Source organism: Cervus canadensis, chromosome 1 (genome assembly GCF_019320065.1).
Source record: "Cervus canadensis isolate Bull #8, Minnesota chromosome 1, ASM1932006v1, whole genome shotgun sequence".
NCBI classification, from domain to species: Eukaryota; Metazoa; Chordata; class Mammalia; order Artiodactyla; family Cervidae; genus Cervus; species Cervus canadensis.
Window position 1 is genome coordinate 26,756,379 of NC_057386.1, and position 21,343 is coordinate 26,777,721.

General features: G+C 59.5%; 1 protein-coding gene across 5 annotated transcripts; it reads left to right on the forward strand.

The window, feature by feature from the left end:
• Positions 1 to 2,873: 2,873 nt before the first annotated feature.
• On the forward strand, positions 2,874 to 18,479 carry RNF112 (ring finger protein 112). Of its 5 annotated transcripts, none has more exons than XM_043472999.1 (15): positions 2,874 to 2,950; positions 6,154 to 6,271; positions 13,496 to 13,536; positions 14,033 to 14,321; positions 14,523 to 14,729; positions 14,841 to 14,969; positions 15,145 to 15,249; positions 15,648 to 15,698; positions 15,945 to 16,001; positions 16,079 to 16,153; positions 16,229 to 16,346; positions 16,470 to 16,636; positions 16,710 to 16,763; positions 16,887 to 16,961; positions 17,092 to 18,479. In XM_043472999.1, the coding sequence occupies exons 1-15, from the start codon at positions 2,889 to 2,891 to the stop codon at positions 17,560 to 17,562; spliced, it is 2,019 nt and encodes a 672-aa protein (XP_043328934.1). In that variant the 5' UTR covers positions 2,874 to 2,888; the 3' UTR covers positions 17,563 to 18,479. The 5 variants fall into 5 exon arrangements, with proteins under 5 accessions (XP_043328934.1, XP_043328938.1, XP_043328948.1 ...); XM_043473003.1 differs by having other exon boundaries at positions 16,476 to 16,636; XM_043473013.1 differs by lacking the exons at positions 2,874 to 2,950; positions 6,154 to 6,271 and adding an exon at positions 12,950 to 13,310 and having other exon boundaries at positions 16,476 to 16,636.
• Positions 18,480 to 21,343: the final 2,864 nt, after the last annotated feature.

Genomic DNA, 21,343 nt, shown 5'->3' on the forward strand with positions numbered 1-21,343 from the left:
GCGTCTCCTGGCAGGGCTGGGACATTGCTGAGCTGTGAGCACAGGCCACAGGCGTCCAAGTGCTGTCTGCCAGCCCAAGCCAGGGCCCCTCTCCAGCCCCCTGCAGCAGTCCCCCTCCCTCCCCCTCTCACACAGGCCTCCTCTGTTTTTCTTTCTCTTGCCCCAACCCCATCTTCCAAATGCCTTCACTGGGCCCGTCCCACCTTAGGCTCTCCCGGCCCCTCTCAGTCGGTTTCCTCAGCCCTGAAGCCCACCTCCTCCTGTCCTGCCTCCTGAGCCTCCATCTCTGCCTCTGGGGCGCCCTCCCTCAGCGCTCCGGCCTCTGCTCAGTCTTCCCTGGGGGCCACCCTGCCACCTCCCCCCCAACCCCCTCCAGGCCCCCCTGTGGCCTCAGGGCTGAGGCTGGGCTTCTCATCTTGCACTTGAGAAGAGAGTTAAGTGTGACTGACCCACCTGGAGGACCTCAATGGCTGCTTGTGCCCCCAAAGTGCAGCGCAGCCACACCAGGGTTGTCCCGAGGAGGCCACAGCTGAGCCTGCTCTGCTCCCCGAGGGGCCACCTGCCAGCTCCTTACTTGGCCTTGAGCGTTTGTGGGCTGGTGTTGCGGCCCACTCGTGGTCAGACATCTGAGCACCTGCCGTGTGTTGGCTACCCACGGAGTGGCAAATGCAGGTACCAGACAGCGCTTCATCGCGCACGTCACGTGTGTTGAGGAAGAGTGTTGGTTGAGCAGATGAGATGTGCAAAGGCTCAAAGTAAGAGCAGCGCTGGCCCTGGCCCCTTCTCCCTCCTGAGTCCTGGCCCCTCGAGTTTGTGATAGCTGATGACAGTTTTCTCTTCATAGCTGTGTGTATCCTGGGGAACCTGGAGCCAGTCTGCCTGCACTCCAGTCCAGTTGTGCCACCTGTTAGCTGGGCGACTTTGGACAGGTTCCCTAGCCTCTCTGTGCCTTGGTTAGCTCCTGTGTAGAACAAGGGTGGTAATAGTCTGTCCTTCAGAGGCCTATGGTTGGGTAACAGACACCAGGTGCCTGGCGCAGGGCCCACAGTTGTAACTGAGTAGTGAATACTCACCCTCATCATCATAAATGTAATAATTGTGTAATAATTGTTCTGCTGTGAACAGATTGCCTGAAATGGGGCTTTTATCCTCATCCGTGGAAGAGACGGTGGCCTTCCGCTCAAGAGCCATTCTTCCCTTAGTCTTGAGTAGTGAGGTCCTGGTTCTTAGCTGGCCCAGTGGTCCAGCCTCCCTTGCTGAGGCCACATGTCTGAAATCTGGCCCAGAAGATGCACATGGATGTGGTGCAAAGGCAGCCGCTCTTTGCTCTTCTCTGAGCCCTCTGACCTGTCCTCATGCATAGCGGCTGGACAGGGAGGAGGAGGCCCCTCCCATGGGTGGTAGGGGGTAATCAGGGGGGAGCTGGGTCCCTTGGACTTCGTGGTGTGATCTAGAGCCAGTCCTGACTGCCCTTCCCCAGGCCTCTTTCATGCTGTAGAGAAAGGAACTTATATCTAGTTTAAGCCTCTTTGGGCTCTTTCCTGTTACACACAGCTGAATCTAATCCTCAGACATCTATCCTTTCAGCTAATTTTAGCACAGGCTACAGCAAGGAAAATAAGGGACAATCAGTCATCAAAACTAATAAAATGTAAAATTAAAAAAAAATACTGATAAACATGTCCTAATTCTAGCATCAAAGACTTCTGCTGAGTACAGCTAATAAGCCTAGGCCCCACCCCCTGCCCCTGAAGAAACCCAGAACACACACACCAAAAACAGAAGAGGAAAGACAGAGGTAATTAGGGAGTGAGGTGGTCCCTATTGTGTTTTGCCTGTTAGTTTTTTCTTAAAACCTTCACGTGGGTCAGCAAAGCAGGCACTGCTTGTTGGGTGTGCTGGGGTTTAGATGCACTCTTCAGGGGCAGAAATCTGGCCCCATGCGCTCCTTCTGAAGGTGGTGTCTGATGGAAACCCTTGGATGTCCTGAAGAGACACATTAGAGGGTGTGTTTATTGACCACCCAGCATGGACATGTCTTCCTGGGTTTGGGGGGCCCCTTGCCTGGAGTGGTTGGTTGGTTTTGCAGATCTAATCTGCTGCCCTGGGACCCACTGTGGGAAGTGTTGATTTAAACCAAGGCTGGGGAATCCATTCTTGGAGTGCCAGTCATCCCCAGCATGTCTGCTCCTGGGTCACTGGCTGAGCAGCGGTAACTTTGCAGGTGAGGTGCTGAGTCACATCAGCTCTGCCTGGGCTACTAGCCCTGAGCTTGGGTCTCAGCCCCCCGCTGACTGATTTATTCTGGTTATGAGTCTGAGGCAGTCCCCTTGCTGTAAGTGAGGGGCTTCTCTGACCAGCATTGCCAGGAGGTGGGAGAACTCAGGGTGACGGGATGGGGGCAATGGGCCCACTGGACAGGCCTGTCTGCTGCGGGCCCCGCCCCACAGGCCTTGCACAGGTCACCTGCCCACTGTACTCCACCTGTCTGTCCTGCTCTGGCCCCGTGGGCCCAGCTGCTGGCTGAATTTGGCCCTTAGGAGGCACCAGCAGGGCGTAGGGGAAGAGGTACTCCCAGGCCCACCCTGCCAGGACCTCAGTTTGGCAATGGCTGTGTCCCCTCTCCACCCCGAGACGGCTCCCATGTAACACCCCCCCCAACTGGCCCTGATGACCTGCCTCCTCCCTTTATCCCTGCAGCCCAGGGTGGTCCCAGGTGCCTTCCTTAAGGCCCACAGCCGGGTGACAGTCCCTTCATGAAATTCTCTACAAATCAGAGCAGCTAAGTCTGCCTTTGTTCCCTGCCAGATCCTGGATGATACAGGTCTGATGCTGATTTTGTCCTGAAAGCCTGGTGGCCTGCAGAGCATCCGGGACCACAGCTGAAGATGAGGCTCCTCGTCTCCCGCAGGGGGCCACTGCTCCTTCTGCTTGAGCTGGAGAAGGCTGGGTGGGTGTCGCCCAGCCCCAACTGAGTGAGGGGCTGCCTGCTGTAAGGAAGGAGGGTCTGGCTGAGCCGCTGATCCCAGGCCCCTCCCCAGAGGCTGCACCTGCACTGGGAGGGAGGCTGATGGGGAAGGGGTGGGGCCCTGGGGCCCCACGGGCATTGTGGAGTGTCACATCAGGCCCACCGTGGGGTCAGGGCTTCAGCAGGCAACGTTTGAGGGAGGACACAGGCCAGCCCATCACCCCTGTGCCGGTGGCAGTGGACAGACACAGCGTCAGCGTTCCTGGAGCCAGAGGGGATAGCGTGATGACAGGTGGGATGGTGGGGGATGGGGTAACCGTGGGGGAGAGTTTTTAAACACAGGGTGTGGGAGAGGTCACAGGGTGTGTGATAAGCTTGTGCACCGCTCTCTGATTGACTGGCAGTGAGGGGACAGCCTGGTGTTTGCAGAATGTCAGTCATCCACCTCTGGGTCCCACCAGTCTGGGATCTGCGTGCTGGTGGGCTGTGTGCAGTGCACTGCTCCCACCTGGTGGGGGTCCAGTCTCTGCAGCACTCAGAGGCCGTGGTTCAGACTGCGTGATCCAGTCCAATTCCCTGAGGAGGAACCGAAGATCCTGGGCTTTGTTCTATGGCTAAACTATTATTATTTTGTCTTGTCTTCTTCCCATTGTTTCTGCATTTACTCACTTCTCTGATGAAATTTATTCTTTGAAATTCAGGGAAGACCTAGGAGGCTAAAATTTTCCTATAAACAAGAGGCAGGCAGAGGCCATGGTGGGGGGCAGTCTTTTCTAGGAAGACCCCATCGGACCCTGCTCAATTGCAGGAGTATAATTTATACATCATAAAATCCATCAACTGTAGGTGCGCAGTTCAATAATTGCTCCTTTAAAAAAATAGACTTTATTTTTTAGAGCACTTTTAGGTTCACTGAGAGGAAGGTACAGAGATTTCCCATACACACCCACCCTGACACATGCACAGCCCCCCAACAGCAGCCCCAAAAGACCCACAGCCTCAGGTCAGCATCACTCGGAGCCCACGGCTGATGTGAGGGGTCATGCCTGGCGCTGTGTGGCCTGTATCACATCCTGACACACAGGCACCATCAAAGCACTGTATAGAAGAGTCTTCCTGCCCTGAAGGTCCTCTCTGCTCCCGTCAGTCTTCCCGTGGCACTCTGTCCGCCCTGCCCACCCCCACAGCCGGGGAACCTTGAGGTGCTGATGCTGGGGGTGAGCAGCTCTCTGCCCAGGCGCTGGCCCCTGCTGCAGAGAAGAAGCCTGGGTTTGGGGGCCCAACGCCGTGAGGAGGTTGCAGATACCAGGGTGGGTGCACGCAGCACAGGGAGCCCGGCAGGCTGGAACAAGGGTGGTGTGGCTTTGTGGGCTGCAAAGCACCCCGCACTTCATGTCCTTCCTGGAGATGACTTAGTAAGAGCCCCAGAGTGAGGAGTGTGACCAAAGATCATTCTACCTGACCAGGAAGACCAAGGGATGCAGAATTCTGCTTCCAGCAAGTGTTCTTCTCACCACCGTCAGCTCTGAACAAGCACAAACATGCACATGTGTCCACAGCACACACATCCCTTCATCCTTGCATCCCTCAGTGTTTATGGGGTGCCTGCGCCACGCCAGTCACCACAGAGCACTCACAATGTGAGCAGTTTAGGGGATGCAGATGGACACCCACGTTCTCAGCATCCATCTCTGGAGCCTGGCACACTGCCATGCCGAGGTGACCAGGATACACCCAGGAGCAGACCCAGTGGATGGCCTGCCCACGTCAGTGATTGAAGGCAGGAGTCTCATCGAGTTTGAGTTTGGGGCAGGAAGGCTCAGTGAATAGTGAGAAGGTTCTGAGGGACTGAGGCTGGGTGAGCAGCTTTTTCTATAAATGGCCAGACTTGAAATAGCTCAGGCTTCAGGAGCCCTATGGTTTCAGACTTGAATCTTCAGCTCTGCCACCTTGGCTGTCCCTGGACATGCACAAGATGGCTGGGCTCCAGTGAGCCTTATTGACAGATGATGGGGAAGGGGCTGATTGGTATCCCAACCCCTGGAATAAAGACTGCAGGGGCAGGGAGGGAGCAGTGCAGACATTCCAGTAGAGGTCTGAGCAGTGGAGTGACATGTGCAAAGGCCCTGGGGTAGGAGGCGCCTTTGCATTTGAGGGCTGGGGCGCCAGCTGACTGGCCAGGCAGAAAGGACAAGCGAGGACACAGGAGAGGCTCAGAGGAGGCGGGGCAGGGTCCTTTGGGGCCTCGCAGACACAGGACGGACTTTGGCTTGTGCAATTGTAAACAGTGGGAAGGGAGGGCAGTGGAGAATGCCAAGGCCCGTGCCTAATTGTCTCCCCGTGGTTACTCCAAGTCTCCTTCCTGCCCGAGGCAGAACTAAGAGCCCGTTCTTTTTCCTGCAAAGAGAGCTGGTCCTGAGTCAAAAGACAGACTCACTGGGGGGAGAAAAGTCCCTGGCCAAACATGTCCAGACCTGGTGGAAGCAAGCAAGACTGGGGGTGGGGAAGAGCTGTGTCCCCCGGTCCTGCTGGTCCCCCAGGGACTGGGTCTCCCTGATACAGCAGTGGCCTTACCAGTGGGTGTCCTGTGAACTCTGGGGTCTGCCCTGGCTGCAGCAGGGTGATCTCGGCTCTTATGGAGAGCAGGCGAGCCCTTGGAGGCTGGGGCCCCCACAGGTGGCCTCCAATCATTGTGAACTGATGGGGGGCATGTCCTGGCAGTTCTAATGAAACTGAAGCCAAGTCCAAGGTGGAAGAGCGTGATGTTAATGGTTTTCCTTTTGTCGAGGTCAGCGATGGTGTGGGCAGGGGTGCAGCTCGTACTGGGTGAACCATTGTGTCACTACTTTCAGGTCAAGAGACAGAAGGTTTACAGCCCAGAAGGTCACGTCTGTGTCTCCCACTCCCTGGCTCGAGGGAGATACCATTGTCACTGCTCTCGACTTGCAGTGGTTTTGCCTGTTCCTGAACCTCCTATAAATGGAATAATTCAATACATATTCTTAAGCATCTGGTGTTCTGCTCAATACAAAAGTTTTTTTTCTTTTAAATAGTTCCATGTAGTGCTTCTCAGAGTGTCATCTGGGGTCCCCTGTGGGTGTCTGGGGCCCTTCCAGGGATCTGAGTGATGGAAAGCGTTTTCACAGCAGTGTGTGATCTGCACTCTGTGCGCCCTGCTTTTCCAGGGAGTGGGATGGAGTTTGCAGAGCCTGTGACTGCGGCTTCTCAAGACTGAACACAGAGGCTGGACAGTGCGCGAGTGCAGTGGGGCCCAGGGGCCTCTCTGGGCCATGCTTGCTTCAGGTGAGATGCAGTCAAGGAGGCCCTGAGCTGGAGGAGGGGAGGGCTGGGGAGCTGGGGGGGACTTGAGATGGGCAGGCCTCGTGGGGAGGGAATGTCAGGCTGTCCTACAGGCAACAGCAAGTCGGTGTCCCATTTTAAGCAGGAAGGGACAACCTTCTTCTAGATTGTTATTTTATTTGTAACTAGACTTTTTGTCTTGAGGTCATGGTAGGTTTCCATGCAGTTGTATAAACTGATACAGAGAGTGCCCAGGAATCTTTTCTCCCCCTCCCCCCACCCCTTTTTTTGGCTGTGTCTGGTCTTAGTTGCAGCATGCAGAGTCTTGCCTCATCCTTGCAGTGTCGGGATCTTTTCTCATGGTGACCTGTGAACTCTTGGTTGCGGAATGCGGGACCTTGTTTTTAGTTGAGGCACATGGAATCTTTAGTTGCGGCATGTGGGATCTGGTTCCCTGACAAGGGATGGAACCCGGCCCCTTGCACTGGGAGCGCAGAGTCTCAGCCACTGGACCACAGAGGAGATTCCAAGCCCTGGTATCTCATCCCGTTTCCCCAGTGGGCACACATTGTAGGTTTGTGCCTCAGCATCACAACCCAGATGATACCATGGATGTGGTAAGTGTGCAGGACATTTCCAGGACTGCAGGGTCCGCCCTCTGGCCCACTGATGGCCACTTGCTGCTGAATCCTGAACGGTGGGACACCTCATCACACAATGCCCTGAGACACTGGATCCTGTCGGCCCATCTCGTGCTTTCTCTGACGCCCCTCTGGCAAGGGATGGGGTGCAGCTTCAGGATGCTGATGCAGGTGGGCGTCCAGGCTCCTTACTCTGCCACCCCCACCAGGGCCCCAGGAGGGGCTGTGACCACCAAACAGGCTCAGGGTTCTGACTCCCCAGGTGGCCTCCACAGTGCTTTGGGGTCAGGAGAGTGCATGTCCCCTGCTGGGAGAAAAGTCCAGGCTCCCTCCGTGGCCTCCTCTGACACGGCCAGGTGAGGGGGCATCTAGCCCCCTTGGCGTCTGCTGGGGTGGCTAGGCTGGGGCTGTATCTCTTCGTGGTATTTGGCTGGAGTGTTTACTGTCTAAAAGTTTCCCATCTTGCAAGGCTGTCCCTCTCCTGATTCCTCAGCTAGAGCAGGGGTACAGGGAGTTTATTGGGACATTTTTTTGTCTTCCTGTTGGCCTTTCTGGGCTGCCCTTTGTCCAGCATCAGGTCCAGGACAGTGAGGCAGAAGGAGAATCCGGGGCACCCGCCTCCGTGTGGCTCTTCAGGTCCCGAGGCCCCAGCCCCTCGGCCCTCCCCTTCTCTCTCCTTTAGAGTCTTGTCTTGTTCTCTGCCCGGTGTCCGAGCGTTTTGTCGTACTTCACACAGGAATGGGACAAGGCACCCCGCTCCATCTCCCTGTGAGTTGGGAGTTGCTCAACACGACTGTGATGCGGTGTGACTTATGTGGAGCGCCGTGGGCCCGTCTCCAGGGACGTGAGCCCCTGACCACCTGATGAAGCACCCCAGAGGCCCAGTGGGATCCCTTGTTCCTGAAGGACTTGTTTTGATTTACATTCGGGCTGGCAGGGCGTAGGGCTTCCCAGGTGGGGCTGGTGGTAAAGAACCCGCCTGCCAGTGAAAGAGACATAAGAGATGCGGGTTTGATCCCTGAGTCGGGAAGATCCCTGGAGAGGGAAGTGGCAACCCTCTCTGGTGTTCTTGCCTGGAGAATCCCATGGACAGAGGAGCCTGGTGGACTACAGTCCATGGGGTTGCAAAAAGTCAGACACACACTAAAGTGACTTAGCACATATGCATGATACTGGTGGAGCAGGTGGGGCAGGGGCTGTCAGCCCACCATCTGTTCCTGGTGGCCACTGTGGATGGGCAGGGTTGGCCTGGGCCCTGGGGATGGCTCCCCAGCCGTCTCAGGCCTCTCAGCTGACCGCCTCCCTGCCTCTGGCCCCGGGATGTCCTCCGGGACCAGCTGCTCTGATCGGGGTGGGGCTCCTGCTCTTCCTGCTGCCAGATTCATCGTCAGAAAGCAGAAGCAGATTCCAGCATTTGGACACCATCCTCCCTGACCTCTGGGGTCAGCTGGTCACTTCCTGTTACCTAACCTCACTCCACACTTGATTTCATCAACAAACAGGCTGTGTGGTGGATTGCTGAGCACCTGGCTGTTATGGCTGCTCTACTCTCCCCAGGTCTAGGCTAGAGGGTGGGGAGGGGCTGAGAGAGGAAGGAGAAGTGTGTGTGTGTGTGGTGTGTCTGTGTGTGTGTACATGTGTGTGTCTATGTATGTATGTGTATGTGTGTGTGTGAGGGAGTGAGGTTAGCAGGAGGCAGGCATGGCTGTGAGCATCTGCAGAGCCTCAGTTTCCTCATCTATAAAGTGGAGCCATGATTCCACCTTTGGAGGAAATCGGGGAGAACTGAGTTTCTATCGTTGAAAGGACTCAGCCTACCTTCAGTTCAGTTCAGTCACTCAGTTGTGTCCGACTCTTTGCGACCCCATGAACTGCAGCACACCAGGCTTTCCTGTCTATCACCAGTTCCTGGAGCTTGCTCAAACTCATGTCCATTGAATCGGTGATGCCATCCATGGGATGGCAGCCTACCATAGGAGCAAGTAAATGCCCATGACCATCTCATTAGAGTAACAAACTAGCTGAAACAGGACTCTGTCTGCGGGGCATGGTCTTCATGCCCTCAGGTCCTGCCTCTGTAGGAACCTCTAGGATTCTTATTTGACAAGAGGAGGGGTCAGGCCCCCTGGACGGGGAGGGGGCTGAGAGACCAGGCGGGGGTAAACAGTGGGGAGAACAGGGGGTAAACACGGTGAGGTGAGGTGAGCCCAGCTGGCATTTATTGAGCACCAGCTGCACGCCAGGCTCTGGCAATAACCCGGCAGGGGGGAAGATCGTTATCTTTAGCTTTACTGTCAGGAAGCTGAGCTGCAGGGAGGGGAGTGACCAGGCTGGCAAGCTGGGCAGGGTTGGCATTTGAACCAAGGCCTGGGTGCTGCCAGGGCCTTCCAGCTGGTCCGGTCCATCTGGGGGTGGCCTTGGCCACCAGATGGCCAGTGGAGGTCTGGATGCAGAGGCTGAGCCTGCAGGGGGCCCGGCCCCAATCAGCCTGGCTGGCTGGCTGTCCAGCTGCGAGCTGCTGCCTTTCACCTCGGAGGGGTCTGGGGGGCTGGGCCCTGCTGGGCGGAGACTGTGGCGGGGAGTCTGTTCCTCGGGGCCAGCTGGCCGCATCCTCAGCATCCTGGCCGACTGCCTGGATGCTCCAGACCTGGTGGGCGGCTAGGAGTCCAAATGGGGGATTTCAGGGGAGGGGCCTGGAGCTGGGCATGGGCTCAGATTCAGGGAAGCTGGTACGTGATGGCGCAGGTTCCTCGGTTGCTGCTGGCCCCCCGCTAGCCAGTGTGAACCTCAGGGGGCCTTTGAGTGTCACCACTGTCTTCTCCTATCCCCACAGCAGTCAGTCAGTGCCCTGGCCTGGGCGTCTTGCCCCTGCAGCCCCCCTTCCTGTCCGCCATGCTGGGACTGTGGCTTCTCTACCCCTTCCTGACCCCCAGGCAGGCCGCCCCAAGCCTCTGTGAGGAGGTCATGTGACTCTGAATCTCCACTTCCTTGACCGCAGAGCAGGGCTGTGAGAGTTAAGAGGTGGCTCCAGTGTCCATGGTCCCCTGCCCTCTCTCACCCCCCCAGATTGGCCGCTGAGCCCCCCTTCTGACTGACCACACCACTGCCCAGCAGTTTCCAGGTGTCCCACAAAATCTCCACTCTTGTCCTCATGCCCTTTGTTTCAGGGGACAGAGCCTAGTGTGCTCAGCCTGACCACCAGGGCCTTTCTGGTGGGCTGCCTGGCTGCTGGCACACAGCAGGGACCACCTGTGTCCATTGTCGGAAAGAAGCAAGAACAGATGGGATTCTAGTTGGAAATGGGCTCAGGCCAAAACAGACCCCTGGGTGCCTAGCATCAACAACAGCTCTGCCCACGCCACCCTGCAGCTGAAGCATCTAGTTTTAAATCATCAACTATTTATTTGTCTGTGACTGGACACTTAGGATGCTTTAATCTCCCCCTTTAATTAGAAAAAAAAAAGTTTGTTTTTGGTGACATGGCAGACTGTTAACCTCAAAACTCCAGAGCAAGTCAGACGTGCCTGGCACCACCCTTCACTGTTTGTAGCTGAAGTCGGCAAAGATCAGCATGTGAGTTGAGCTCTGTGCAGGAGAAGATCCCTACCAGGTGGGTGGTGGTGTCAGGGCAGGAGCCCCCGGCACAGCACTGCCTGCTGTAGCAAAATTTGGTGGCACTCTGGACGCAGTCCCTAGGGCACGGTCTCAGGCCTGGTTAAGCTGCCAGGTCTCCAGTAGTCTCTCTGCGTGGGTTCAGGGATGCAGATCTTGTCACATGCCTCCTGCTTCAACTCCTTTAGGTTCCCATCGTCATGTCAGGAAAGTCTAAAAGCTGCCTCGTGTCCTCCCTAGGTCTGTGCTCTGCGGACCGCACTCCCCTGCACTGCCCCAGCCCGGCCTTGACACAGGCTGCTCCCCGTGCCTGCAACACCCAGCACCTTTCACAGAGAGGGGTTAATGTCCACCCATCCCACAAGACTGAGCCTCAGCAGCTGCAAGTCTGGCTGTGGGGCTTCCCCAGTCCCACAGTCTTCTGGGTTTCAATGTCCGTGCTCAGAGTGGAGGCCTGTTCTGGGTTTGAACACAGCCTTTGAGCTCCCCCGGGTGAGGACCCCATCTGTCTCTTGTAGCCCTGGCATCCGACTCCATGATTGGTACAGAAGAGGCACTTTCTAAAGATCTGAGAACAAAGAGGGGAAAGGAGAGATGGGGAAGCTCTCTGAGGGTGTCTGGGCCTGGGCTGGGGGGTGGTTGCTGGGGGCTCTCTGTGTAAAGCCCCCAGCATGGGTTGGGGGGAGGTGGCGATGGCCGGCACAGGCCTGGGGTTGGGGGGCCGAGGCCGCCCTCTGGGACTGCACTGCACGATCATCCTGCTCACTCAGCCTTGGGTTCCCTGTTTAGACACCAGACCCTCTGTGCTGTGGGGGCTGGGGGAGGCAGCTCTTGGTGACGTGGCGTGACCCTAAATTGCTAAGCAGGTGTGGGATGATTGTTCTGCTATGACATTATTTCAGGAAGCTAGGAGGGAATTTCCTGCCTGAAGGCCTTTGACTGGAGGCTGGGGAGTTAGGACTTTCCTCCCTGGCAGCTGCCAGGAGGGGTAGAGCCAGGGTCAGGTTCAGGGTCATGGGCAGCCAGTGCTCTCTAGCATAGAGCTCGGCGCTGGCCTCGCCACCTCTGCCACTGACTGCCCCCCACCAGCCTCGCCACCTCTGCCACTGACTGCCCCCCACCAGCTCTGAACACAGAAGTGGAAACAATATGTAACCAATGGCCGGAGGTGGGGGGGATGTGGAGGGGGCCTTTCAGTCCCAGAGGTCATCTTAGGGCATGGCGGGGGCCACCTTGATGGGAAGGGACTGGTGGCCCTGGAAGCGGGGTACTCAGCACATCCTGCTGTCCCTCAGGGCTGGGGAGGGTCCCAGCCTCAAATGCAGCTGAGTCTGGCCTTACCCACTGGACAGTACCCAGAGGCTGCTGGCTAGATAATGGCCTCCTGGGCCAGAGAGGGCCCGGGGACAGGGACTGAGGGATGAGGCTGCAGAGGGTCCTGCGCACCCTGCTCCCAGTCTCTCCTCCACCTCTCACTCTCCCTGTGAGAAACGTTGTCCTCCCACCTCCAGCCTCCCCAGGAATGCAGATCCAAGTGCCCTGCCTTTGCTGGGTGCCCCAGAGGTCTGGATTCAATCCCTGGGTTGAGAAGATCCCTTAGAGGAGGGCACAACAACCCACTCCAGTATTCTTGCCTGGAGAATCCCATGGACAGAGGAGCCTGGTGGGCTATGGTCCATGGGGTCGCAAAGAGTCGGACACAACTGAAGTGACTTAGCACACATCCACACAAGTATCTCTGGAGGGATGGGCCCACTACAGGCCCAGGGAACACTGGGTGGAGGTCAGAGGTGGAGGAAGGAGGGCTGCTCAGGGAGGTTCAGGCCCTCGGGTGCAGGCCAGGAACTTTGGATTCCAATCTAATGATCGTACGGAGCCAGAGCTGTGGCAGGTGTTTGAGCAGCCCAGGGGTCAGCTGTGCTCAGGGGTCTGGGCTGGCTGTACACTGCAGGGTGAGTGGGAGGGGCCCAGTCAATAGGCAGCTAGAGGGTCCAGGGATAACTCAGTGGGAGAGGAAGACACCGCGGGACAAAGAGCCAATGTCAGAGCAGCCCAGGGGGCTGAGGAAGGCATAGCTGGGACGACCCTGGGGGAGGGACCGCCGCGGGGGAGGGTCTTGTAGGCCACATGTGGTGGGTAGCATCATGGGCCCCAGCAGATGTCCAGCACCACGACCGTCCATAGGAGGAAAGAGACTATCTGGGACTCTGGGTCAGCGCCCACCACGTGCTTTCCTGGTTCCCACACTTCTGTCTTCTGTACCCCCTGCCTGCGGCCCTGGAAGAGCCCCGCTGGGCCAGCAGGGGCAGTGCCAGCCTAGTTCCGTGTCTGCCGCGCACCCATATGGTTTCGCTCTCCCTCCACCCTCCCCCGCCCTGTCCTTATCTTTCCCTCGTCTCCATGGCGACTCACCACCTCGCTCGCCTGCATCCCAGCCTCTGCCAGGGATTCTGGGCTTGGCTAGGCTTGTCTCGTCCCTCCCTCCTCCGGAGCCCTGGTTCCCGCAGTCCTGTCTCCTCCCCCTGGGGTGAGTCCAGAGGCAGCCTCCTCTTTCCCGACTGTCACATCCATTTCCCAGCCCTGCCCAGTCGTCTCCTCCGGGGAGACCACCCTCCCCCCCACCAGCCTCCACCTGCCACAGCCCCACCAGCGCTTCCAGAAGAGCCATCCTCAGCGCTGGCAAGGTCTCTAGGGCCTGTTCTCTGCTCCAGGACCCTTGCCCCCGCCAGCCTCCCATGCCGAGGTCCGCCTTGTCAGTCATTTCCTTTTGTCACCGGCTTGGCAAACAGGCAAGGTCTTGGTCCTGAGATCTGGGGAGGAAGTCGGGGGGCGGGGTGCTGGGAAGAGGTCCCCTTGCGGGGGAATGGGTCTCCAGAGGGGGGATGGGGGCACCTAAAACCCAAGATGAAGATAGAACTCTGGATTCTCTTCTAAATCACATTTTTGGGGTTTTCTCTCCCCAATTTTCTCCAAGGAGAGAAAACGGAGCTTCATGGGGAACAGCAGCAACAGTTGGTAAGTGGAGGGCCTGGCTGTGGGTGGGGGCCATGTGGGTGGTCTGGCTGGGAGCACGGAGGCCTGTCCCAGGGGAGGCAACACCAGGCTGGCTCCACTGGGCTGTGGAGGGAAGGATGGGAAATCAGGTGGGTGCCTCAGGAAGCCGGTGCCAGCTCAGCGCTGGAATCTGCCGAGAGCCATCTGCTCCGCCGCGGGAGCCCCCTTATGTCCGCAGGCCCAGAGTGTTGAAGCCATTGCAGGGAGGGGGTAGGGGTAGGTGACCCCTGGAGGGACCCCTCCCCTCGAAGCAGGAGGTCGTGGGGGTGGATTTCCGTGGCATCTATACCAGACACCGCACCATCTTGTCTGCCCGCCCCTGCCTCCCTTCCTGGAGGGTTAGAAGCAGGCCAGACCTGGGCGGGAACTTACCCGCGACAGCTCCATCCAGGGTTCCTTGTTTCGGGGGCCCCTCTCACCACTGTCTGGGGTCCCCGCATCCCCCCGCCGCCCCCAGGTCCCACACGCCGTTCCCCAAGCTGGAGCTGGGGCTGGGGTCCCGGCCCACGGCGCCCCGCGAGCCGCCCGCCTGCTCTATCTGCCTGGAGAGGCCACGTGAGCCCATCTCGCTGGACTGTGGCCACGACTTCTGCCCGCGGTGCTTCAGCACCCACCGCGTGCCTGGCTGCGGGCCGCCCTGCTGCCCCGAGTGCCGCAAGACATGCAAGCGGAGGAAGGGCCTGCGGGGCCTGGGGGAGAGGATGAGGCTCCTGCCGCAGAGGCCGCTGCCCGCCGCCGCGCTGCAGGTGCCGGTCTGGACCTGGACGGAGGGGGCGGGGCGGAGGAGGGGGCGGGGCGATGGAGGTGAGCAAGCCGGCCTGAGCCGGGAGGACGGAGGGGGCGGGGCGACTGAGGGGCGTGGTTTGGGGGCGGGGCGACTGAGGGAGTGGAGTTTGGGGCCGACAGGCTCCAGCCTGGTGCTCAAGGAGCCCCATCTCTGGGCCCAGGAGACCTGCGCCGTGCGGGCCGAGCCGCTGCTGCTGGTGCGGATCAACGCCTCGGGGGGCCTCATCCTGCGGATGGGCGCCATCAACCGCTGCCTGAAGCACCCACTGGCCAGGGACACCCCCGTCTGCCTCCTCGCCGTCCTGGGGGGGCCACACTCAGGGAAGACCTTCCTCCTCAACCACCTGCTCCAGGGCCTGCCCGGCCTGGTGAGCGCGGGGCCGGGCGGGGGCTGGGGGACAGGACCAGGGTCCCAGCCGGGCTTGGCAAAGGGAGAAGGGCCGGATGGTCCAAAGCTGCTCTGCTTCTCTGCCCCTCAGGCGTCCGGCGAGGGCGGCTGGCCGAGGGGCGGGGGCTCCGGGCAAGGGTTCCGGTGGGGAGCCAACGGCCTCTCCAGGGGCATCTGGATGTGGAGCCACCCCTTCCTGCTGGGGAAGGAGGGGAGGAAGGTGAGGGGGGAAGGGACAGAGGGGTCCAGGCTGACTCGGGCAGTGTGGGGGGGGCGGGGAGCAGAGAGGGTAGTGGGCAGGAAAACTTTGGGGGCCAGGATGAGAAGGCAGGGTGGGAAGGGGCACGGTCGGGGAGGCACCTGGCAGGCTGACCTATGGCTGGCTCTCCACGCAGGTGGCCGTGTTCCTGGTGGACACGGGGGACGTCATGAGCCCAGAGCTGAGCAAGGAAACGAGGACCCGGCTGTGCGCCCTCACCTCCATGCTGAGCTCTTACCAGGTGAGGCCCTGCCAGCTCCTCAAGGCTCTCTCCACCTTCCCAGGGCCATCTCAGCCCAGCCCGGTCCCACCAAGGAAGGTCATCTTGGCCCCAGAGCAGGTTCTGGAGGCGCCCCTAGGAGGGGGTGACCTCAGGGAAGGCGGGAATGTGGTTTGTCCTAAAGTTTGGTTGAAGGCCCCTAGGGAGGCTGAAGGTCTTGGACCATTCCCCGACCTGCCCTCCACCCCACCCAGGTCAGGCCAGTCCTGCCCCACTGCAGGGTGCAAGGGGTTCCCCCCGGCTGATCCCTCCTACATCCTGAGCCCCACAGTCCACCTGAGGATCCTTCCTTGCCTGGGTCTTCCCAGCATCTCCTTGTCATCACAGCCCCTCCCGCACCTTGTTCTCCTTGGTTGCAGATCCTCACAGCTTCCCAGGAGCTGAAGGACACAGACCTGGAGCACCTGGAGGTGAGGGGATGGCTGGCCTGGGGCTGCACTCTGTCCCTGTGTTGACTGTGAGGCAGGGGACTGGGCGGCCAGAATTTAGTCCTGCCCGACTCTGCCCCAGGGTTTCGTGACCTGGAGCAGGGCTGTGGGCTGGGGGCTGAGGAGAGGCTGGAGGGTCCAGGGCTGGGAGTTGGGACGGTGTCTTCCGGGGGCTGGGAGGCACATCCTCGGAGTGGTCCAGTCGTGACCCCTGTGCCCTGTCCCCAGACGTTTGTCCACGTGGCCGAGGTGATGGGCAGACACTATGGCATGGTGCCAATCCAGGTGAGAGCCCGTCTCTGGACTTGGAGACCAGGGCCTGATGCCCCCAGCTGCTGCTGTCAGCACCGCTTCTCTTCCAGCACCTGGACCTCTTAGTTCGTGACTCCTCCCACACCAGCAAGGCTTGGCAGGGTCACGTGGGCGACGTCATCCAGGTGAGGGAGGGGACGGAGGGCCGGGCAGATGGGGCAGGTATGGGGAGCTAGCTCAGAGTGCTCCCCCTCCTTTAGAAATCGTCCGGCAAGTACCCCAAGGTCCAGGGGCTGCTCCAAGGGAGGAGAGCCCGCTGCTACCTCCTGCCAGCTCCTGGGCGGCGGTGGGCGAGCCGAGGCCATGGAAGCTCAGGCGGTGAGTGTCCCTGGAGCAGGGACTCCCCAGCCTGCCCTCCTCCGGGTGCCTGGCCTGATACCCTCTCTCCTCCTAAAGCCGGTCCTGCTCCGGGCTCCTCTGCATGAGGGATCTCTTCCTCAGACACAGATGATGATGCTGGCCGCCTGCGCGCCTACGTGGCTGACGTGCTGAGTGCGGCCCCCCAGCACGCCAAGAGCCGCTGCCCGGGCTACTGGAGCGAGGGGCGCCCCGCGGCCCGGGGGGACCGACGCCTGCTCACAGGGCAGCAGCTGGCTCAGGAGGTCAAGGTGTGAAAGCCCCCTGGAGCCCCAGACACCCACTGCCCCTGCATCCCGTGACCCCCCACTGCTGTCTCTACAGAACCTCTCGGGCTGGATGGGCAGGACAGGCCCCAGCTGCACCTCCCCGGATGAGGTACGAGGCTGAGGGGAGGACATGGGGGTGGGGGAGGTGGGCCAGACCCCTCTGGATAGAGTCGGGCAACCAGCAGGGGACAGGGGTGAAGGAGGGAGGCAGCCGGGTTTTCCCCCTGGACAGATGGCCGCCCAGCTGCATGACCTGCGGACGGTGGAAGCTGCCAAGAAGGAGTTTGAGGAGTATGTGCGGCAGCAGGTGAGCCTGGCCTGCTGGGAGCCTGGGCGTCCTGCAGGAGAGGAGCTGGGCATCGGGCAGGAGGAGCCCAGGCGGGGGTCTGGTGGGAGGTACTTGGCTTCAGGTCAGGCCCCTTCTTCCTCCATCACAGGACGCAGCCACCAAGCGCATTTTCTCTGCACTTCGGGTATTGCCGGACACCATGCGGAACCTCCTGTCGGCCCAGAAGGACACGCTGCTGGCCCGGCACGGGGCAACCTTGCTGTGCGCCGGGAGGGAGCAGACCTTAGAGGCCCTGGAGGCTGAGCTGCAGGCCGAGGCCAAGGCCTTCATGGACTCCTACACCGTGCGCTTCTGTGGCCACCTGGCCGCTGTTGGCGGCGCAGTGGGCGCGGGGCTCATGGGTCTGGCGGGGGGCGTGGTGGGCGCGGGCATGGCTGCAGCGGCGCTGGCCGCAGAGGCTGGCATGGTGGCTGCGGGAGCTGCGGTGGGGGCCACGGGGGCAGCTGTGGTCGGGGGAGGTGTTGGTGCCGGGCTGGCGGCCACAGTGGGCTGCATGGAGAAGGAGGAAGACGAGAGGGTGCAGGAGGGGGACCGGGAGCCCCTGCTGCAGGAGGAGTGACCCCTGCCTGGATGCTCCAGGGCTAGATGCTGGGGGGAGGGGCGGACGTGGGAGAGGACTGGGGGTGCTGATCCAAGGGCCCCCATGTACCACACTGTCCTGGGTGAACCGCCCATCCGGGTGGTGACAGAATCACAGTCACCAAGAAACCGAGAGGGCTCAGGGCCGGGAGGGGCCTGAAGAAAGCCTTGGGCTGTTTCTGTCTCAGACAGTCCCAAACCTGCCTCTCTTCCTAGATGAACAGGCCCAGGGTCTCCCACCAAGAGCGTGGCCCACCCTCTGCACCCTGGCTTCTTTCCTGGGACTGCAGCAGGGCTGGGCAGGCGCCATTCTGAAGCCTCCCCTTCAGAGATGGAAGCAGCCCCAGGATGGGGGATCCTGTTGATCAGGATCAGGAGCCCCGAAGAGGGGCTGAGAATGGGACGAGTGCCCCCCCACCAGGCAGCACACAGTGGCCTAACCCCAGAGCGGAGACTCCTCCCAAAGTTACCCCAGCAGGACGGGGGCCTCCCCTCCTCCAGCAGCCCTGGGGAGCCTGCACATGCCCTGAGAGTGGGGCCCCTTATGTGTCCCTCGTGGTCGTGCCCTTTGTCCAGCCCGGTCAGTGTCCATGTTCTCTGTGGAATGCCGTCCCAACAACGGGTCAGAGCCAAAGAAAAACACCAGTAGTTGCTGAATTATACCGACAGCCCTCATCGCAGATTCTAGGAAAGTCCCGGGGGGACAGGTCCATGGACCACACCGCCCTCTGAAGCTGGGGGACACCCCTTGGGCCCGTTGGCAGGAGACCTGAATGCAGCCCCATGGCAAGCCCAAGGAGGATGGGAGAGCTCCACGAAGAGCCTTCTAGGCTATTAAACCGCGAAGGATTAACGGGTGCATCCTACGAAAAATAAAACATGTGTGCTTGAGTGTCAGCGTCCCAGTAAATCATTGAAGCAGCTCCAGAGCTCAGCCTCCATGGGACTTTGGGGACTGGGCAGTGAGCCCAGGCGCTCCGTGACAGGGATCTGCAGATGGGAAGAGGGGCCAAAATCCAGAGACCTGGGCGCCAAGGGCTTATTCGCCCACTAGGAGTGGGTCCTGCTCCCGTGGTCTCTCCCACCTCACTGGCCCCGGAGAAGGTTGTCATTTGGTTTCCATCCGAGGGTGGAGGTGGACAGGGAGTGACTGCTGGAGCCAGAGGCAGGAGGAGCCAGGACCTCTCTGCAGGCCAGCACCTGGCGAGCATCTGCTGCCCTGGTCCTGCCCAGCCCCCACTGAGCAGGACAGCAACTGAGTCTGCGTTGGAACCCTGTCCTTTGCAGATGCAAACCCAGAGAGGGGACATCTCAGTTGATGCTGCCCTGGTGGCTGATGGCAGGAGAGCCTCCAAACTCCTGACCCCCAGCTGGTGTCCCCCTGCCGAACTGGGAGACTCCTTTAGGGTCAGCTGTGCTTAAATTGAGGTGTCAGGACCAGCTCTGGGAAGCAATGTCGGGAGACAGGCAGAAGGGCGTGGTCTGGGACCCAGCTCCACAGCACAAGTCAGAGAAATCCCAATGGCTGGCCGGGGATGGGTGGGGGAGATGGAGGGCTGGGGTGACTCTGGAACTTCTGGGGTTGGGGCCAGAGGTGAAGGCAGGGCCCAGACTGTGTGTGTTTGTTGAGGACGGTTTCCGGAAGCATCTCCCTGGGTTGTTCTCTTGTCGTCCATTGGACACACAGGCTACAGAGCCTTGCAGGCTTTGGGGCTGGCAGGCTCAGGATGTGGGGGAGTCTCCAAGGAGTCAGGAAGGGAGGGGGCGGTCTAGCTGGAAGCCCCCACCCCTGGGGCTGCAAGGAACTGCAGTGCGCCGCCCCGCTGCTCTCTGGACAGAAGGAGCCTGCCCAGTGGGCGGGCCGGGCGAGCACTCTGTGAGGCCAGATGGATCACATTGAGCCACATTTGCCTTGTGTCTTACAGCTCTTAAAGCATCTCCCCAGAGCCTGGGACCCACACGGGGCATTGAGGACATCAAGGACCCGCTTTTATCAGAAGTTTAGAGAAACGACATGTCTCCATTGAGAAAACTAGTCAGAGATGAGCCGGGCCTCGAACACACGATCTCTGATGCCAGATTCCTTGCTCAGGTAAGCCCACATCACCCCCTCCCCCCACCCAGATCCTGAGATCAGGCCTCTGGGCTCCAAGCCTGGTGCTTCCAACACTGGTTCTGTAGTTCACAAGAACCCAGGGATTGTGTCGAGACCTCGCAGCCTGGCTGGTTCTAACCTTTCTCTCTGGTGAAGGTAACTGATTCCACGTTCCTTGGGTGACAAGCGTCAGGTTAGAGATCTGGCTGGGGACTTAGCCTGAGATGCCTACTTCTGGAGCCTCCTGGTGCTGAAGCTGGCCACAGAGCGAGGGAAGCTGCGTCCTTGAGCCCCCTCCTCCCACCCTCCAGGTCCTACTCTGAAACCCACGTGCCAGTGTGTGGCATCAGCGGGTGAGGCCTCTGGGAGGGATTAGGTCTTGAGGGTGCAGCCCTCGTGTATGGGGTTAGTGTCCTTGTCAGAGATGAACAGACCCGGCAGGGTCCCCAGCCCCTTCAACGTGTGAGGGCCCAGCCGGCTACGCTTCAGGAAGTGGGCCCTCCCCAGCTGCAACAGCGTGTCCGCTGTCCCCAGGATCTTGGACTTTCAACCCCCTCAAGTGTGAGGAATAAATGCTGCCCCTTCTGTGGATTTTATTACAGCAGTCCCTTTATGTTGACATTGAAAAGAGGTGGTCTTTCTGGGAAGAAAAGTCTCTGAGTTTTAATTCTGGTCAAAAGTTTATTTTGGGCTTCCCAGGTGGCTGAGTGGTAAAGAATCCACCTGCCAACGCAGGAGACACAAGAGGTGCGGGTTCGATCCCTGGGTGGGGAAGAGCCCTTGGAGGAGGAAATGGCTATTCTTGCCTGGAGAATCCCATGGACAGAGGAGCCCGGTGGGCTACAGTCCGTGGGGGTCACAAAGAGTCGGACATAACTGAAGCAACTGAGCATGCAAGCAAAAGGCTTATTTAGCCTTTAAAAACATTTGCATACCTATCAAAAGGACAGAGGAAGAATTTGCAAATATGAATTTTCCCTAGGAAAAGTCTTAAGAAAGGGGGCGAAAAGAGCTCTTCCCTTTGATAACCAGGGAAAAATTCAGTCTTACATTTATTCACCCTCCAGATTTTCCCCTTTTGTTGCTATTTTATAGTAATGGGACAGGCTGGGGCCCTGGACTATTTACCAGAGCGCTTGTACCTGGAAAAACACAAGGGCACGCACCTGGGGGCAATCATGAACAATGAGCTGCAGAAGGCCACAAACCAACCACCATGGCTGAGGTGCGGGAGCTAAAGCTGGGCGCTGCGCGAGATATCTCTGCGAACCGCCCCACCCAGGGGGCAGGCAGACCGCCCAAGCCACCCCCAGCCCCACCTGCCCTAGTTACGGGCCCAGCCTGCACCCTAGGAGCCGCAAGGCCACCTGTTGCTTGCTTCCGCTGCGCATGCGGCAGGAGCTCCAATAAGCCTCACCTGAATTTCTTGCCTAGCCTCGTTGATTTCTGTTGATCAAAGAGTCCAAGGACTCGGGTCAGTGCTATAGTTGGTGACCACACTGGTGGGCCGTCCGTGGGGCCTTTGCCCCTTCCCTGGGAGAGTGATGCAGGCACCTCCAGGACCACCGAACAAGCTTCCCTGAGTGGCCGGGACCCCTTGCTTCAGCATCTCCCCGTTTGGTAAGTCTGCTTCCTCACCCTGGGGCCTCGGCACCCATGCTCAGGC

Coding starts and splice junctions, on each gene's coding strand:
- RNF112 (XM_043472999.1), top strand. CDS start 2,889: ATGAGGCTCCTCGTCTCCCGCAGGGGGCCACTGCTCCTTCTGCTTGAG. Junction 16,154..16,228: donor ACGTGGGCGACGTCATCCAG/GTGAGGGAGGGG, acceptor CCCCTCCTTTAG/AAATCGTCCGGCAAGTACCC. Junction 16,637..16,709: donor AGCTGGCTCAGGAGGTCAAG/GTGTGAAAGCCC, acceptor CTGTCTCTACAG/AACCTCTCGGGCTGGATGGG.